Below are 19,957 nucleotides of genomic sequence, written 5' to 3' on the forward strand. Positions count from 1 at the left end.
ACTGCTATTAGATAAACACACAGACATTTTAGATTTTTTTTACAAACTTTAATGTGCATCTATTAAAACACTACAAAAATAATTATAACCACAATAGCAGAGATTGTTTTTGAATATACTAACCTCTTATATACCCGAACACACCACCCTCAGCTATGTCATTAGATCACAAAAGGCCTAAGTTAGTAGCAAGGTAGTTTATCCCCTCTCACAGATGACTGGAGCCTGATAATGGGCACAAAAATGATAGTCACCATCAAGTTACTCTGATGCTGTGGGACATGCTACAGAAGACTGCTTCAGGTAAAAAGTGAGAGCTCACAGAACACAAAAGCTATTGGAAACGTTTTCTTTTTTCCTTTAAAAAATATTATAAAGTGAGACAAGTATTCTTTTTTTTTAACATTTTTTTTACACTCCAGATTTTATTCCTCTTGAGACAACTATTCTTTTATATATATTTATATATATATATAAAGACCTGGTATCAAATATTTTTTTCCGTTTAAACAGACTGAAGTGATTCACGTATTTTTAAGTATTTTAGAAGCCCTTCCTCCAAAACTCCCAGGGCAGTTTTCAGGTGCCCCTCCATCCTGGCATAGTCTGTGTGAACTAAATCCTAGGAGGATGTAGCACCACACACAGGGCCTTTACTCTTCTCCAGTGGTTGCAAACATTTACTCACCCAAACGCTGAGACGGCACAGTTTACAAACAGCAACAGCAATGCAACTGTAGCACTTGACACCCTTCTTTCTGTTTGCACCTTCATAAACACATGCAGTGTCTACTTTACCCTAAGTACCCCAACGTTTATGTCATAGAGAGACGTGGTTGAAAAGAAAAACTTCCTGTGCAGTTCATCCAATAAGGAGAATTTGTTAAGACTAAATATCAGCTCAAAAAATTTGAGGCAAGCTAAATATTAGCTACAGTCACAGAATACACAGCAACTTACTAGTTCGCAGTCCAGGTTGACTGACCAAAATGCTCCAGAAATCCAACTGTGAGTGGCACGACCTAGGTGAGAACTGCACAACTGGCCTCCTGTGCACACAGGTCAGTTAACTCTCAGACACACTAAAACACTGAGCACACCGTCCTTCAAGCTGTGTGCATAGGGCAGGCCCATGTGATACACAAAGGGATTTTTATAGCTCTAGCTGGGTTCCATCTCTATCTTCCCCCTCCCTGTTTGTATATACATATATATGTATAAAATATAGATTACATAATATATATGCAAATATTTCAAAACATTTTTTTAATCTAAAATCTGAAACACCGCTGGTCTCAGGCATTTAGGAAAAAGGAAACATAACTTTAACACCTGTACTGCACAGGTCCCATATTCAAGCTTCCTTAGAATTAAGCTGGTAAAGGAAAATAAATTTCAGATTGTAATTACATTTAAGCTGCTAAGTGTAGCTTACTCATTCTAGAATGCATTGACGTAACACCTCTCCCAGGTGACAGGAAAAGGCATTTGTAAGGACATGGTGTAAGTGGTTCAAAATGGTAAACCATTGGACAATAAGACAGCAAATTGTAAAATCACAGCAGCAACCTCCAACAAGAAACACACCCTTCCTTACCTACCTAAACCCGACATTGTTTATACATCAGTCAAATTTAATTTTACTTAAAAAAAAAAAAAGGAAAAGGAAACCAGACACGGAATACACATGATTCTCAGAGGTTGGGCTGCATAAATAACAACAGCTGTTCTAGGATGGTGTCAAGATTATAGCAAATGCAACCAATGCCCTGCCCTGGAGCTGGGGATGCAGCTCTGTGCTAGAGCCCTGGTCTCAATATCAAGCCCTGCAAAAACCAAAACTAAATCAATCAACAAAAAAACCTATCCCTCAAGATGTGAGGAACTAATAAAACAGCCTTTTAGGAGACCAAGTCCATCAATAAAAAAAAACCACATCTCTGGCATGTCTTATTTTTTGATTCAAGTTTTCATTGATACTCCCTCTTTATACAAAATTTGTATTTAATATGATAAACTCGGGTGTGAGTATCCAGACACAAGGTGTCATGGAGGACTGAGTTCTCAATGTTACGCAAAGACAGAACGGGTGGTGTGCAGAGGCAAGGCTGAGGACTTGTGGGGCAGGGTGAGGGGAGCTGAAACAGGCTTCTGTCTAGAAGGACAAAGTAGAGGGTGGAACAGTCCTGATCACTCTGTCAGGCAGCCCCTATCTACACTAAAGTGCTTCCAATGCAGGACTTGAAGCTTTCCCCAGAAAATTCAAGAGAACAGAAATCAGAAACTGCCCGATTGACTGGCTCTGAGAGGTTTCTTTTTCCTGACAGGTCAGACAGTAAATACTTTATGCTTTGTGGTAATGGTGGTTTTTTGTTTTTGGGGTTTTTTTTTTAACCTCTAAAATGCAAAACAATTCTTAGTATACTAGCTGCACAAAGGCAAGTAATCAAGCAAACACCAGCCTATGTCAAGCCAGAGAACAGCAGAGAGCAGTTCTCAGATGTTAGCCCTCCAATACAACCCCGCTCCCTGTTCTAAAGTACACATCAAACAGGAAATCAGAGGCTAGAAGGGTCAAAGATGGCTAACCTTCTAAGTGGCAGCTGGTGTCACTGAGGGAAAGTGACTTGCTTCCACCACAGAAGCAAATGCACTTCCCTGTGCCCTTCCACTTCTGACTCTGAACCGCCTCCTCAAATGCCCACGAGTTGGTTTTACCGGCTTCTTCACACTTTAATCATGTGCAAGTTCACACTAGATGGCAGGTGTGCTGTGCTCGAGCCTATAATCACAGCATCTGAGAGGCAGCAGCAGAGGGAAGAGAGTGGGGAGGAGGCGGGCAGAAGGGAAAACCTGTCTCAAACTCAGCCCCACCAAAACCAAAGAAACTTGTGCTACAGTGAGGACCATGAAGAACTGCTGATTTTATGTGACTCGCTCCTTTCCAGGGCATTACTGACAGTGATTTTACTGACAACCACTGAAATGTTTCAGATTTCCAGCTCGAATCCTGGCTTCCTTGTAAAAACAACTCCCTCCTGTGGCTCTACAAATGCTGTGGTGACACAAACCAGGGAGCGAGCAGACAAGGCACAAAAGAAAGTCCAGAGAAACTGCAGGAAGCTTAACTAAGTCTCATTAGGAGCTACGGAGCCTCCTTTCCAAGGCCATGGGTTCACATTACTACTGGGCCAGCACAGGGCTTTGGGGCTCTTCTGAGGCTGCTAGGGACTGGGGACCGTGTGGGACACTGGAGAACAGAGCACACCTAGTCTGTACTCCGGCCAACTCCTGTAACACAACACACAACACCCTACCCTGCTAGAAAGGCTCAACTGTGCCTTTCTGCCATTTTTCCTGTTACTACCCACTGTTCCTATGCCACTTCTTGGAGTAATTACATGTAAGTAAAGATCTCTCTCTCTCTCTCTCTCTCTCTCCCTCTCCCTCTTCCACCATTCCCTCCACTCCTCCTCGCCCCTTCTCTAAGTGTTAAAAGTAGAGCTAATTCTTTGTACTGGGGATTCTAGGAGTGTCCCACAAGCATATGTTTATTTCAAGTTTTTCTTTAGACCCAAACAGATACAGTTAGACTTAAAACAAGTCTCCCCCTCGATTTAAACTGCCGAGAAGACATTCCCTACTCTGAACCACAGAGTTCATGAGTGTCACCTTCTGAAACCCGTGGGACTTGTAACACCATACAGCAGATACACTTACAAAACATTACCGAATGTTACAGGATCAGGTATCATCTGGCGTAATAGATGGCGTTACGCACCAACGCCTGCAGTATCACAAACTCCACTAAATCTAGACGTGCATTCGTGTCTTCTTCCCTATATCTGTCCTCACTTACCAGGACTGAAAAACAAGCATGCTCTCTTTCACTGAAAAACATGAGAGGTAAAAAACAAACAAAACGTAACATTTCCTGACCAGTCCCTAGGGTTTCCTTCTATGCTGCTGTATTTAAAAGCTGCTCTTCTTGAAGTTTACATTTAAACTCCTTCCTGACTCCTTCGAGCAATGCAGGCTTAAAGATGACGTCCAGTGCGGTCATTGCCAGAGCCTTGGCTGTACGCAGCGTGTACAGCTGAGCCGCTTGTGATCCTGGGAGGTGAAGAAAACACATTGAAAACCTCTCTCTAGATCACAGTACATTTATTAGTTCCTCTGGTTACCTCTCAGTATCTAAACTGCCTCTCCACCCTCTGAGCACAACACCGTGTTTTCTGAAGTGATTATATGGGAGAACAGGCTAAAGAGCAGCACTGAGCAGGAAGAGGAGGCGAACCCGGGTACTCACAGCTGGCAGAGAATTCCGGGTACTCACAGCTGGCAGAGAACCCCGGGTACTCACAGCTGGCGCTCACCTGCAGCTTCTGTGTACTGCTCCGTGTGATTCAAGGCATCAGTCCCAATGTAAAAATACGGGTGAATCCCAGGAACCACGAAACTGACATTTCCAAAATCAGTAGAGCCTTGAAACACAAAAGGGAAGAAAGGGGTGCTTGGTTAAGTACCCTGACTGGTGAAGTTGTAACTAGGATCCTGTGCTCAGTCATGGTTCCTGAGCAAGCTTCCAGGAGAGACACTTACTCCCACCTCTGCATTGGCTGAGCTGCTCTAACAGGGATCTCCAGACCTGTCCCTGCCCAGCCCTAAAGCCAGCCCCTCTAGCACCCCACTGGGAACCCTGATGGCTCCTCCTCTGACCCAGGGCTACAGACCCCCTCTCCCGACTGGTTCCTTGAGACTTGATGCCAGTCCTTTCCTCTTTTCATGCCATATTCTCAGATGTTTCTCTATTTATTGTTTCAAATTAGCAACTCAAAGTGCATTCTTAGTTCTTCTCCAACCCTTTTGCTTATAATCCTATTGCCCTCCTGATAGTTCTCCCGCGATGTCTTACACGTAGACTCAACCTGGCTAGAATCAGATTCGTTATCATCTGTTCTGCTACATGCCAACTATTCACACCACCTCCCATATAGCTCAGAATCATACTTTCCTCCGCTCACCTCTCTAACCTGCTCTCATGCCGACAGCTCCACTAATCCTCTACGCCAACTGCTCTAGGCATCTACCATGCTCTGCTGGGCAACGGGACTTCAGAATATACCTATCATTCTTTAGTTTTTTCAATTTCTCTTTCTTCCTTTCTTTTTTAAAGGCAAGATATTATGTGGATAGCCTCAAACTCAGTATGTGATGACCTTCAACCTCTGATCCTCCTGCCTCTCTCTTCCAGGCACTGGAATTACACTGGTACCACTATACCTGGGTTATGCAATGCTGGGGGTGGAACCAGGGCTTCAGGCATGCTAGGGACTGAGCCACCCTCTGAGCCTCATCCCGGCCCTACTGTTCCCTGTCTACCGCTCCCTGAGCAAGCCTGGGAAGGTCAGCCTCTCTATGGAGCCGCTCACAGTAGTAAGTTTTCAGTTTCACCTTACTTCCTATTGAGTTATTTGGCCAATGTATCTTTCCTAATACATTAGTTAAGAAATGGTATTGTAAATTACCACACGTCCAGCTTGTTACAAGACAGATGCTAACATTTGTTGACTTAATCATAATAAAAGCAAAGCGTTATGCTAACTCAATGGCTGCTTACTGAATCCTGATAGGTTAAACCTTGGCAGTTAACCCACACAGGGGTAGGTGTAAGGGAAGGAAATCAGATGCAGCCAACAGCAATGGGAACTACTTGAAACTCGTAAGAACTTCTTAAACATCCTCATTTACTTTAAAAATTTTTATATTTTGTCCTTTTGTTTGCTTAGAAAGGGTCTTGATATGCCTGATAGCACAGTCTAGAACTTGTGATCCTCCTGCTCCAACGTCCTGAGTCCTGCCTGGGATTGTACTTGTGAACACTGTATACACTCAGGTTTCCCGTTTATACTTGAGGAGTTCTCTTCTTACTTGGGAAAAAACCAAGTCTTACAGACATTAAATGCCTCATAGCTACAAGTTATGTGGCCCAGGTTAGGTTTGGGGCACTGTAGATTACACCGTTTCTGTAATCCACGCTAAGCACTCAGTGGGGTTCAGTATACTGGGAAGCACTCAGTGGGGTACGGTATACTGGGCTAAGCACTCAGTGGGGTACGGTATACTGGGCTAAGCACTCAGTGGGGTATGGTATACTGGGCTAAGCACTCAGTGGGGTACGGTATACTGGGCTAAGCACTCAGTGGGGTACGGTATACTGGGCTAAGCACTCAGTGGGGTACGGTATACTGGGCTAAGCACTCAGTGGGGTACGGTATACTGGGAAGCACTCAGTGGGGTACGGTATACTGGGCTAAGCACTCAGTGGGGTACGGTATACTGGTTCACTGTCGTGTGTTGACTGAGCTCACCAAGAAGCCAGCTCTGGAAATATGGTTGCCACACTACCACCCCACCCCCCATTTCAGATCCAAGTGTGTTCATCTAAAGTGTTCTCCAAGTGTCCTTGTCTGAGGCTGTCTGACTCCCCTAACTGTGACAGTCCGAGTGCAAGCAGACTGAACACTCAAGCACAGCTACAAGGTCAACCATTTCCAAGAGATAGTGCTATATGGTGACATGTTACAAAACTACAACCCTGTGCAAACCACAATACTAGCATTAATGCAGTCCCTGACGTGGGCATATAGCTTGGAAGAGAACTTGCCGAGAGCACACATGAAGCCCAGGGTCTGATGCTCAGGACTGCAGAAACCAAACATGGTGCTCTATGCCTAAAATCCCAGCACTTGGGAGTGGAGTGGGTCAGTGCACGGTCACCCTCAAGTATACAACAACTTCAAGAGTAGCCTGGCTTACTAAGACTCTATCTCAAAACGTATGTGTGTGAGTGTGTGTGAGTGTGTGAACATGGAAGGATAGGTGTGTGTATAGCCCATGGATTTTACACAGGATTCTCCAGTTTTAATTAAAACCATGGAAAGCTTCGCCATCTGCAGAGACCACACTGTTCACTGCAGTTTTAGTTCATGTGCTGCAGAAGCCAGCACTAGATTTTCCGCTAATCCTCAGCCTGCCACCTCAATCCTTGTGCCAACCATGTCCTGGGAGGTGTCTCTGAGCATCTTCCTGGGGAGGGGTCTCTGAGTGGCTTCCCGGGGAGGGGTCTCTGAGCATCTTCCTGGGGAGGGGTTTCTGAGTGGCTTTCTGGGGAGGGGTCTCTGAGCGGCTTCCTGGGGAAGGGTCTCTGAGTGGCTTCCTGAGGAGGGGTCTCTGAGTGGCTTCCCGGGGAGGGGTCTCTGAGCATCTTCCTGGGGAGGGGGCCTCTGAGCGGCTTCCTGGGAGTTTCTGAACTCTTACCCTCTTTACTGAACCCTGCTGCATTTACTTTTTCTTTTTCATCTACTTCAGTTTTCTCATAAAAATCTTTTCTGTTTGCATCCATTTTCTGTTTTCATTTAAAGCTAATCTTCCTTCCTCCTTTTCTTCTTCCTCCTCCTCTTCCTCTTCCTTTTTTTCTGACACAGGGTCTCACTATGTAGTAGCCCTAGCTGTCCTTGCACTCACAAAGATCCACCTGCCTCTGCCTTCCTAGTGCTGGGATTAAAGGCGTGCTATGGCATGCACAATCACACACACACACACACACACACACACACACACACACACACACATCATGTACTCACATAATAGTAAACAAAAACTTTAAAAACAGGGGATGGAGAGATGGCTAAGTGCTCTTTCAGAAGACCTGGGATTTTATTCCCTGCAACCATATGGAAGCTCAGAATTATCTGAAACTCTAGTTTCCAAGGGACCTCAGGATCTCTTCCGGGCTCCTGCCCATGCACGGTGCACATACATACGTTCACACACATTACCTCTAGCAAGCTGGATGTGGTGACCTATACCTGTACTCCCCAAAATTGAGAGCCTCAAGCAGGAGGAGCACAAGGCAAAGGCCAGCCTAGACAACACACGGGAAGACCTGGTCTCAATGAATAACTACATCCCAAATACAGCTAAACTGTAAGGTGGGCTACTCCTGAGAACCCGAGCATGCACTAGATCACTAGATACCTAATAACCTGCTTACTGTGATACGCTGAAACGAATTAAAATCCTGTTTCCCATTTTAGTAGCTTACTTAAACATTAGAAGTAAAGGCTGGAGAGATAGCTTAGTGGTAGAGCACTTGCTGAGCATGCAGGTTTGATCCCAGCATCACAAGAAAAAAAAAAAGGATTAAATGTAAACACTAGAATATTTAGAACCCTCCTAGCAGACTGACCATTTTAAAAATGACTACTCTAGGACACTGTACACTCACTGAGAGTTCAGTAGCTTCTTTTCAATAATCTAAGTGTGAAGGAATATCATTAAAGATACCATCAGGGACATGGGGGTATTAGGTCCCAGCAGATGAGAGCACCCAGATTCGGTTCTCCATACCCTTATGGCAGCTCCTAACTGCCTATAAACTCACGTTCCAGAGAACACAATGCCCTGTGCTGGCTTCCAAGGGCACTGGGCAAGCGGACAGTATGCGTACACACAGGCAAAATACTCAGATACCTTTTAAAAACTCATTAGGTTTGGCAGTGCGTCCTCAACATGCACGAAGCCTGGGTTCAATCCCCAGCATCTAAGACACCTCATGGTGGCGTGGATTTACAGTCCCTGCATTGGGGAGCAGGGGCAGGCCGGGCAGGATCAAGGTCAGTGTGGGCCATGTGTGGATTTGAGGCCAGTCTGGGCTACACCCAGACCCCGCCTGAAAGACACAGTGACAGTTCTCCTGGCTTCTTAATAAGGCAGTTAAACCTAAATTGTCATTTCTCTTGCTAAAACAGCTCAGCCTGTGACAGCTTAGTTACCTGAAGGGCCATTCAGTACCGCATCTTCTGAAATGAACTCCATTCCCAGTTTCTTCCCGTTCTCCGTATACGCACTGCACAGGGTCTTATTGGGAATGACATTGTAATAATCATGTGCTTCACTTTCAATGTCTACCTAATTAAAAAAATTACAAAGCTTGAGATTAAAAACTCAAATCCACTAAGTCCAAAACCGTGACGGTTTCTAACAGGAAATGGTTTCAGGAAGGGCACTTTCCATCCCAGACATAAACTCTCACGAATCTCTTACCTTTAAAATAAAAAAGTGCATTATAAAGTCAGAGTTCCTAAATTCTACCCTGGCCAGCAAGTATCAACTTCAGTCACCTAAAAAAAGGTATAGGGAGTGCCCAGAAACTTCCGTTTTAGAACCCGAACCTCTCAGGCATTCTGATGCCGGTGGTTCCGAACCACTCTGATGGCTATTGCTCTAGATTTCAGTCTCCCATTTTTACAAGTCAACACACTTAACACAGAACTGTCCCTGACATCTCTCAGCCTTGTTTCAAAGGGATCCTTAGGGATACAGACATTTCAGTAAGCAGACTCACAATGGCCTTGCTTATTGGTGTGACATGAAGACACAGAAGCAGCCTCTATGTGATGGTGTAAATGCTCTTAACAGGTTTTGTTTTCAGTAAGCAAAAAAGCTAACAATCAAACAACAGAAATCAAACTTCTTCTGTTTTTGGCAGCATCTAAGGTAGGAATAATGGCAAACACGTTTTATAAATTAGCCGGAATATAAATTATTGAAAGGCTACTTAAACATAACTTTAAATCCAACAGTGACCTTCGCATTTGTTAGTGCACACATGCATGCATGTGGAAGATAAGAGAACAAGCTGAGGTGATAGACCTTCGGAACCCATGCTCTTTGGGTTTTGAGATTGGGCCAGCCTCTCCTTTTGCTGGGCGCTAAGTAAGCTAGGCTGCCTGGCTAGCGAGGTGCAGAAATCTACCTGTGTCTGGCTCCCCAGAGCTGGGATAATGAACGCACTGCACAACAACTACCTTTTAAAAGTGGGCTGTGGAGATCAAACTCAGGTCCTCAGCTGGCAAAGCAAGCTTTGCTGACTGAGCCATCTCTCCAGCGCCTAACCCCTTGCTCAGTGAATACGCAGATATTAGCTAATGATAGCTCATGTGTCTAACTTATAAATATTCAGATTACTTATAGTTATAAGGAAATAAGTGTTTAGTTCCCTGGGTTGTGGGAGCTTTACAGTCGGACACTCAATCTCTTTGCAAACGGCCTAAGAGGTCTACAGCCATACCACCCTGAATGTGCCCGATCTTGTCTGCAAATGGCCTAAGAGGACGTCATTACTCTTACCCATGACTTGTCCACCTGTTTATCTATGCACCACACAAGATGAGCATTGATGCATTCTTGTCTTTCCAACCACATTACCTGCCTCTGAGATCTCTTTATTGTTCATGTACCTAGAGGTATAATTGTCCTTCAAAGCTCAGTCAGGTCTGCAGTATTTCAGGAAATCCTCTTCTCGAATCCCACCGACTGGGAACTGAAGCCAGGGTTTTGAGCTCACCAGGCTAAGCTGTAGGCCCCACCTGGATACTGTCTTAACTGCTCTGCTCCACCCAACACTGTCCATTCTACTCAAGATAAAAGGTGCGCACTCTGAGGGTAACTGCTGAGACACACTACCACGTGAGCAACACTACCACGTGAGCAATGGCTACACCAAGGACAGAACAAAGGGGAGGTCCGGCTGGGATCTCTTCACAGATGTTACTCCATCTGTCCCTCACAAGAAACCTGGAGAAATGACATCATTGTCCCTATTTTTCCACTGAGAAACAGAGCCACAGAGATACTATGTTTCTAGTGGCCAAGAGACGCACATCTTGTCTCTCTAAAAGCAACATCTAAGATCTTGTCTCCCCAACCAGACTCAACAGTATTTGAACTTTATGTAACTATGAACCTCATCCCACAGCTAATACTGAAATGTTTCTGACTTCACAACAAACTCTCCTTTGCTCTCAGTCTGTCTTGACTTCCATCACAGCAAGCCATACACACATTTATATCACACCCTTGCCAGTGGCATATGCAGATACTGTCACAAAATGCCCTTTGTAGGAAGTACACAAAGTGATGTTTTAAAAAGGCAGGGATCCTAGGATGGTGTTATGCTAAGCACTCCCACTGCTGTCTGAGAAGGTGACCTACAGTAGTCTTTATTGTAAACACCGAGGAAATATGTCAGAATTAAAGGCTTTCACTTTCAACACTCATTAAAGGATGTCACATCAACTATTTAACCAACTCCTTCTGCAGATTCAAGACATCACCAGTGAGGGCAAGGCAGAGACAGGTTTCTGGCACCACCACCAGCACAAACTAAAAATCAGCACAAGAAAAAAGAGCCAAGGTATCTTTAATGCAGCAACATGAACAGCCACAGCCCACACATAACTGAGATCATAATTAGTTCTGAAAAGCTCTTACTGTGCAGCCCGTAGCCAAAGCCGCAGCTCTGAAGCAATCTTCTGCCTTTTTGGTCAGAACTTGAAGCTCCTTCATGGAGGGCGCACGGAAGTAATAGACGAGTTCAGAGTAAGAGGGGATGATATTGGGCTTCACACCACCGTTTTTTATTATACCTGCAAAAAGAACCAAACTGCTGAACTTAAATTTGATGATTTCTTTACAGAAAGTTTTGCAGGCTGTATAAAAGGGGAAATAATTTCCTGCTTAGCTTCACTGATACACGGATTTTGACATGCTGCACAACACTGTCTCCGAGAGGTCCTATTTCCCAGCTAGTAAGGGAAAACTGCCTCCGTGTATTTTATTCCAAGGAAGCCATTTAATGTTAAGGAGGTGCAGCTTGTGTTGAGGATGAAGTTCAACAACAGAAAGAACACTCGCTGCGCATGTGTAAGATTCTGGGTGTAATTCCCAGAACTGGAAAGAAAAAGGAAGAGAATCTAAATTATAAAGAAATACAGAATTATATAACAAGAAACAAACAGCACTTTAAACTTTCCGGAGGAAATTCGTCTCTGTGGGCTTTATTACAGCTGTACAATTTAAAAACTGTTTGGCCCAATCTTTTAGAATAGCATGAGGCTCTGTAACTACCCCCATATTTGAAAAACCCTATGAACCTTTTAAATGACACTTGGCAGTGGAGAACTAACTTTCATACCAATTAGAGACTGGTACAATCACTTCTCAGACCTTTGGCTATAATCATGTCTAGAAACAAAAGCAGAACAAAGACACCTAAGTGTTATAAAAATCAAAACACACATTTGTTTGGGACCACACAAAATGAGGGTATATTTGTTCCTATTAATAGCTAAAAGAGATATAGAGACTCTAATCCCAGCCAGTTGCACAACTCTGTAATCTCAGCATTTACGAGCAGGAGACAGGAAGATCATGAATTCAAGGCAGTCCTTAGCTACACAGCCTGGGTTACAAAAGACCTCATCTTAAACATACAAAAGAGAATGAAGAAGGGAGGAAGAGGAGGAGGAAGAAGAAAGAAAAACTGAATCCCCAGTCATCTAATTAAAAGTTCCACTCCTATCCCTTCTGAGGATGTGGTGTTTTGCTTTAGTTGTTTGGTTTTTCAAGATAGGGTTTCTCTGTGTAGCCCTGGCTGTCCTGGAACTCACTCTGTTACCAGGCTGGCCTCGAACTCAGGGATCCATCTGCCTCTGCTCCCAAGTGCTGGAAATGAAGATTTGAGACACCACCACCTAGCTTCCAATCCCCAATTTTTTTTTTTTTTTAAATCTAGTGTTAAGTGATTTTACTGCACTGAAACATACTGAGCACTACTTACTCTACAAATATTTGGTGTGCATACCATGAACTCTCCAGGTTGGTTTCATCTGCTGTCTTAACACAGAGAGGTTGGTATAGGCAAGAACTGCAGCGTCCAAGGCGTTCACACCCTCCCAAGGGTAAGCGGCAGCGTGAGACGCTTTTCCGTAGTACTTCACAGTCACACTAGGAAATAAAACAAAAGAAACCACTGCAAATTACTTTCTCCAGTATCAGCAAAATAAGAAAATCCAGTTAGCTGTGTATGTGCTTATGTGTTTATGTGTGAGTATGTTCCTGTAAATGCAGAGCTGGGAAGGGGTATGGGGGCATACCCACATGTGCGTGTGCATGCATGTGTGTATGTATGTGTGCACATGTGTATATGTGTGTGTGTAAGTCCGTGTGCACATGTGTATGTGTGTGTGTGTAAGTCCGTGTGTGTACAAGTGTGTGTGTGTGTGTGTGTGTGTGTGTGAGAGAGAGAGAGAGAGAGAGAGAGAGAGAGTTTGTACACATGAGTGTAACGCCTGAAGAGTCCAGAAGAGTGAATCAGAACCATGAAGCTGGAGCTACAGGACGTTGTGAGCCACCAGACGTGTGTGGGAACCAAACAAGTTCTATGGAAGTGCAGTGCCAGTTCTTACCTACAGAGCCATCTGTCAGCCCCCATGTTGGACTGTGTATTTGAAAAGCATCTGTAGCGAAAGCATAGGGATGTGGGAACGAGAATGTAGTTCCCAGGGAGTGTCTGTTTACCATGTGGAAGGCTCTGTCTTCCATTTCTAGAGAGACAGAAAAAAATGAAAGAAAGAAAGGAAAATCCAAACACAGAGATAAAGGAGATGGCTCAACAACTTAGCTCAGTGTTGTGCAAATACACAACACTGTATTAGGTGTTGGAATCACAAACATGCCTATACCCTTTAGACAGTATTGTGTGTGACAGTCCTGTGTCAAAAGCTGCAAGAACAACTCTGGTAACCCTGTCTTTAAAAGGCCAGCTGAGAGTGCTGGCTCACTCGTTTAATCCCTGCACTCAGAAAGCAGAGGCAAGCAGATCTCTGCGCTCAAGGCTAATTATAGGAAACTCCAGGCTGGTTAGGATTATATATTGAGACCCTGTCTGAAGGTCAAGGAAAGAGAAAACAATTAAAATACATTAGGACGAAAAATCCAATTAACACAACTTTATATGGTATCCTGACACTGTCAGCTATTTCTGACCAAAATTTTCTTAATGTTACAAAAAGGTTATTATCAGTAATATTTTTAAACTTTATGAATTATTATTCTACTACATAAATAGTTATCAAGGGCTAACAAGATGGCTTAGCAGGTAGATACTTGGCGCTTAGCATGAAAACCTGAGTTTGATCCTTGGGACTCATGAGGTAGAAGGAGACATCGACCCCTACGAGATGTTCTCTGGCTACCATAGTGAGTATTATGGAACACACTTGTACATGTACACACACACACACACACACACACACACACACACGATTAACAGGAGGATTTCTGAGTTCGAGGCCAGCCTGGTCTACAAAGTGAGTTCCAGGAAGCCAGGGCTACACAGAGAAACCCTGTCTCAAAAAACCAAAAAAAAAAAAAAAAAAAAAAAAAAAAAAAACTGTTAAAGGTTGTCAAATTCTTAGGCTATATAAAACACAAAGTTTAAACCCATAGTTAAAGAACAGTAAACAGGAAAAAGAATATTAATGGATCTTTGATGTCAATAGTAGTATTTTAACTTCACAAGGCCTGTTTTTGTTTAAAATAGCAGTTTATTTAGCTGATACATAATTATTTTTAAGACAAACTGGTAAGTTAAAGAAGCCGGGGGTGGGGGTGGGGGCAGCACTGTTAAGGCAGCTCAGCAGGTAAAGTATTTGCCAAGCAAGTCTCACACCCTGAAACCTAAGCTTGATCCTTGGAGCCCACATAATGGTACCAATCCCACCAGTGTCCTCTGATTCCAACATGTGTATCACGTTATGATGCATATGATATCCCTCATCATACACATACATGCTAATGATGATCCCAGCCCTCAGGAGGTAGGGCCAGGTAGATCTTTACAAATTCAAGGCCAGCCTAGACTGCAGATTGAGTTCCAGGGTGGCCAGGGCTACATAGTAAGGTGTGTGTGTGTGTGTGTGTGTGTGTGTGTGTGTGTGTGTGTGTGTAGTGTAGATATCATCAGAGTTCATCTGGTAGAATGCTTGCCTGGCATACACGAAGCCCTGCTTCGATTTCTAACTCCGTGTATAACTAGGCATAGTGGTGTATACCTGCAATCCCAGCACTGGGGAGGCAAAAGGATCAGAAGGTCTAGATCATCTTCAGCTGCATGGCAGATCTGAGGCTAGCCTGGGCTATATGAGATTGTTTAACAAACAAACAAACAAACAAAATAAATAAACCAAGCTGGGCTGGGTGCATAGTTCAGATGGCAGAGTGTTTATCTAACATGCATACAGTCTTAGGCTCATCCAACTCCCCAGCACCACACAAACAAGACATGGATACACACACCTGCAATCCCAGTACTGCAGTAGCAGAGGCAGGCAGTTCAAGGACAACCTCAACTACACAGGGAGTTCCAGGCAAGCCTGTGCTATATACCAGACCTTAATTGAGGGGGTAGAGTATGTGGAACCAATTGGGTTGACTTTAAGATCAAGACAAACATAAGATCAAGGCCTAAATATAGTCCAAATAGTCTGGGAAGCCTGCCTACCGTTTGCAGGCCTCTTCCAGCCAGAAGCACTGGCAGACATTTGTAACTTCTAATGTTTTCCAGAAGTACAGAGATAAAATTATATCTCCCTCCCCTCCCCATACAAAGTGAATCGTTTCTACTCTCACAGTAACAGTTCCAAGTTGGTATGAATGAAGATACCGCTGGGCAGTGCTATCCCAATACTTTTTAACCCCAGTACTCTGGAGACAAAGATTGGCGGGTCTTTGTAAGTTCGAGGCCAGCCTGGTCTACAGAGTGAGTTCCAGGACAGCCAAGGCTACACAGAGAAACCCTGTCTGGAAAAGTAGACAGACAGACAGACAGACAGACAGACAGACAGACAGATGGATAGATAGTTGGATGGAAGGAAGAAGGAAGAAAGGGAGAAAAATACAATTAAAATGACTACCCTTTGAAAACAAGGTCTGGTGGGGTTCAGAGAAGTGAAATTCTTGAGCCCAGCTACACTGCAGGGATAGTTCTATTATTACAACCCAGATTCCCAGCTACTACAGAACTACCCGACACAGCCCAGCAGTGGCTCCTGGGGACAGGACCATTAACCATACCACAACTGTCCCTACTCTCACTGTCATTTGTGGTTAAAAATTCACAGCAGTTCAATGCATGGTACATCCTTCTAGATGCAAAAGAGAACCCTCCTCTGGCTCCCTAGAACCAAGTTAAAAGCAGCATGAAGAAGGGCTTTCCTCTCGTCTTAACAAAACTGTCCCTTGTAAAGACAAGTCCTTATCAAAGCACAGCTGTTCTCCAGGAGCCAGGTTAAGTTCAAAAGAGAGCACAAGGGTTTGATACTCCTTTAATAGTTCAATTATGACCATAATAACAAATCACGATCAGAAGGGAGGCTGTAAAGCAAACCTCACATCCGCACTGCCCAGTTCCCAGGGTCTTCTGTGCAGTCTACACTGGCCTTACACTCTTCCTGCCTTAACCTCCTGAGTAATGAGATTAGAGGTGCGTAGTTCATTTAACATTTGAAATGTATGAATGCAGAGGTTTAGTGTCTGGCTTACCTCCCTTTTCCTAATTATGTCTGTGTATGTGGTAGGGGACTGGGGGGTGGTGCGTGCAATGGGATACCTGTGGAGATCAAAAGAAATATTCTCTCCGATGTGATGTGGGTTCCGAGGGTTGAACTCTGGTCGGTTGGTCGCTAGGCGCGCATGACAAGTACTTTTGGCCTAGCTTTGATTGTTCTGCAGCCTGTTGCCCACTAAGGAATTATCCTCAGTGTGACTACTCACTCGTGCTCGGCCACATCCGGGAGATAGGCAGCGTTCTCCTGAGAGGGATGAGCCATAAAAACAACATCAAGGTTTTCGAAGGCACCTGCTTCAATTAGATCAATTTTGCCACCACCATCTTCTTCTGCAGGGGTTCCCAGGACAATCACCTACAAGGAAATGCAGATGTTAGCAAAGAGATTCCTAGCAGGAAAACATGACATGGGTTTTAGCGCGTGTGTATTCAGGATATACACTTAAGTCCTTAACCCCTGAAGAGAAGTTATAGTCTGACATTTATACCATGAATTAAAGTATATTGTGCAGAATCATAAAATTTAATATGTATTGTTATAGTAATCTGGTATAAATGCATGCTAGAAGTGCTATAGGAAAATTCCCCCAATTTTATACTCCACCCAAGTCATAACAAAGACCAAAAGAAGTAGAATTATATGTACTTTAACATTTGCTAGGACTTATCTGTTAAAGTTTCTTCGTGGCTAAGACTGTTTAATGTATGTGTATGACAGGTATAATCAATCAGTCATGAGCTTTACTGAAAAGGATCTTGCACGTGGCCTGTCTGTTACCCTCACAAGAAGCCTGCGAGGTAGTAAGCAGTCTGCAGTCTGCATCATTTCAGGCAGGCTACAGGCGTCCCGGGTTACAAAGCAAGTCTCCAGAGCCTACAGAGCTCTCCTTCCGGTTGAGACGGACTCCTCACTGAGAAACCACCTTAAAAGTCTTAACTCATTAACCTTTCATTGACGAGCCTTAAACAACCTCAGTGCCATGGTTAGAAACCCCCAACTATTACACAAACTTACTAACTCGATTTCACCAGTTCAACCAGGAAGACCTAAGGGTCACCAAACACCTAATCGAACAAAAGAGAACTTGACAGAATAAACCTTTTACTTTGATACCTAAGCTTAACTTCTTCAAGCAATTTTTAAAAAGCAAAGGCACAGCCTCTGCATAAGATTAAAGTATTGTTAAGGTCAGGTATAAAAATACAATGAAAGCAAAGGGAATCCACTCATATTCCATTTTCTGGTAAGAGAGGAACGTTGCTGAGAACAACCACTTGAAATTTGAAGTTGGTATACTTCTCAAAGTCTGGCTTTATTTATTTTTAAATTTATAATGTACCTTAAGTTAAGCTGCTTTTTGAGGGAGGGGGTAAGACAGGGTCTCTCTATGTAATCCTGACTGTCCTGGAGCTCAGATAGACTAGGCTGACCTCGAACTCACAGAGCTCCGCCTGGCATGCACCACCACTCCTGGCCGCTAAGCCTCTCTGAATCTACTGGGCTCATTGCCAACCGCTGAGAACTTTCCTAAGTCGGTCCAGGGTCTCACGGCCCTCCTCCCCAAACAACACAGAAACCTAGAGGCCACAAGAGATAAATTGTTTGTTGCAGAGGATTACATTACTGCCACTGGCGGGTGAGCCGAGCTGAGTTGTGACATATAACCTTGCTCACAGAATTAAATACACTATCCTAAAGAGTAAACACAAGATCGGACCTGCCCAAGACAGACATGCACGACATTTTCCTGCTTAAAGAACCGAGACGCCTGTTTAATATGAAATAAAATGTACACTTAAATATGAACCTATCTACGTAGTAAATGTTTTGTTAGCTTCTCCGTTAGTTCTGCTCTTTAGTGGTTTGGCAGCCTGGTAGTTCTAAACACTGAAATTTACTATACAAATACCAATTATTCAAATCAAAATCTTTTGTTTGTTAAGTCTCCATTTATTTCCTCCAGATAGCACACGACCCAATGAGCAAACTGCAGCTGTCTGCCACCAAAAATAACCGGTCTGGTACTCCGACTGGTCTGGCACTCCGGGCTGGATCCGGCACGCCCCGCGCTGGCCCGGAGTGGCTCACCTTGACCGGCGGCGGCGCAGCGATGCTCTCCAGCGCAGCCCGCAGGCCGAGCGCCGCAGCCACCCCGACCTCGGCGATGAGGTTGTGGCCGCAGGCGTGGCCCAGGGCTGGCAGCGCGTCGTACTCGCACAGGAAGGCCACCTGCAGCGCGCGGGGCCCCGCCGCGGACTCCGGCGGCGCCCACTCGGCACGGAAGGCGGTGGGGAGCCCGAAGTGCGGCTGCACCGCCCACGAGGCGGCCGGCGGCTCGCACTCGAAGAAGCGCGTGAGCTCGCCGTGCGCGCGGTGCTCTTCGTAGGCCAGCTCGGGCGCGCTCCAGATGGCGCGGCTCAGCGCGCCCAGGCGCTCGGCCGCCTCGTCGATGCGCTCGGCCGCTCGCCGTTTCAGCAGCTCCAGCTCGGCGGCGCTGCTCGTGCCGGGCTCGGCCGGCCGCTCCACCACCGGACCCATGGCGCGGGCGTGCTGCGGTCTCTCCTCGTCCGCCCTCTGCGAGGCTCGGCGGCGCTCGGCTGTCTTATCTGACTTCGGCAACGCTCGGCGCCGCTCGGCAGTCCTTGCCAGTCCTATGCAACGCTCGGCGGCACCTTGGCAGCGCTTGGCCGCCCTTGGCAACGCTTAGCTGTCCTTGGCAGCCCTCCGCAAGGCTAGGCGCCTCGGCAGCCCTTGGCAGTCCGCACCGCTCGGCTGTCCTAATCAGTCCTCGGCCGCCCTCGGCGGCTTCGGCGACCAGCGCCCCGCGCTCGCCCACCGTACAGCACCACCCTAACTCTAACTTAACCCCCCACCCCCCAGGTCAGGAGTTGCCCTGTAGCTCCGCCCTCAAGGCTCGGCCTGGAGCTGGGGCGCCAACTCCTAAGAAGAGGAATTGTATAGGACAAGTTTTATCCAAAATTTTGATTGACAAGCCCAAGTAACATGATTTGCACAGCTTGTGTTCATAACGGGTCTAAAGTTACCCGATGAGGAAATTCAAGAAGTCATACTCTCCTTTTCCTCCAGAGTGATACAAGTTCAAAATTGTTATTGATGATACACACCTAATAATTAGTAGTCTGAGGTTTTCTTGTATTAAAAGCTTCTGCGTGTTCTTCCTATTCTACCCTCTCTTAAATTGCCACAACTAGGTCAAATAAGATACCATATATATATATATATATATATATATATATATATATATATATATATATATGATTTTTTTAAGGAGTGCACGCCTTTAATCCCAAGCATTTGGGAGGCAGAGGCAGGTGGATCTCTGAGTTCGAGGCCAGCTTGGTCTACAAAGTGAGTTCCAGGACAGCCAGGGCTATACAGAGTAAACTCGAGGGAAGTGGAAGGAATGAAGAGAAGAAAAAGGCAGACTGTAATCAATTTTTACTAGTTTATACCCTAAAACG

The 19,957-nt window shown here is 45.0% G+C and overlaps 1 protein-coding gene across 4 annotated transcripts; it reads right to left on the reverse strand.

Moving 5' to 3' along the window:
• Positions 1-33: 33 nt before the first annotated feature.
• On the reverse strand, positions 34-19,370 carry Pm20d2 (peptidase M20 domain containing 2). Of its 4 annotated transcripts, XM_006537900.1 has the most exons (8): positions 18,564-19,365; positions 16,681-16,829; positions 13,314-13,451; positions 12,710-12,852; positions 11,338-11,492; positions 8,838-8,973; positions 4,377-4,484; positions 34-4,113 (listed from the first exon to the last, which is right to left on the reverse strand). In XM_006537900.1, exons 1-8 carry the CDS (start codon positions 19,011-19,013, stop codon positions 3,959-3,961), a joined length of 1,434 nt encoding a protein of 477 aa, XP_006537963.1. In that variant the 5' UTR covers positions 19,014-19,365; the 3' UTR covers positions 34-3,958. The 4 variants fall into 4 exon arrangements, 3 of the variants coding, with proteins under 3 accessions (XP_006537963.1, NP_001030039.2, XP_030109385.1); XR_003954941.1 differs by lacking the exon at positions 13,314-13,451 and having other exon boundaries at positions 12,686-12,852; NM_001034867.2 differs by lacking the exon at positions 13,314-13,451 and having other exon boundaries at positions 18,564-19,370.
• Between the last annotated feature and the right edge of the window lie 587 nt (positions 19,371-19,957).

Source organism: Mus musculus, chromosome 4 (assembly GCF_000001635.26).
Source record: "Mus musculus strain C57BL/6J chromosome 4, GRCm38.p6 C57BL/6J".
Taxonomy (NCBI): Eukaryota; Metazoa; Chordata; class Mammalia; order Rodentia; family Muridae; genus Mus; species Mus musculus.

Excerpts from the sequence above, each read along its gene's own strand:
- Pm20d2 (XM_006537900.1), bottom strand. The coding sequence starts at position 19,013 with ATGGGTCCGGTGGTGGAGCGGCCGGCCGAGCCCGGCACGAGCAGCGCC. Across the intron at positions 8,974-11,337 it reads CTTTGGCTACGGGCTGCACA|GTAGACATTGAAAGTGAAGC; the intron begins GTAAGAGCTTTT and ends TTTTTTAATTAG. Across the intron at positions 4,114-4,376 it reads GCAGTACACAGAAGCTGCAG|GATCACAAGCGGCTCAGCTG; the intron begins GTGAGCGCCAGC and ends TTCACCTCCCAG.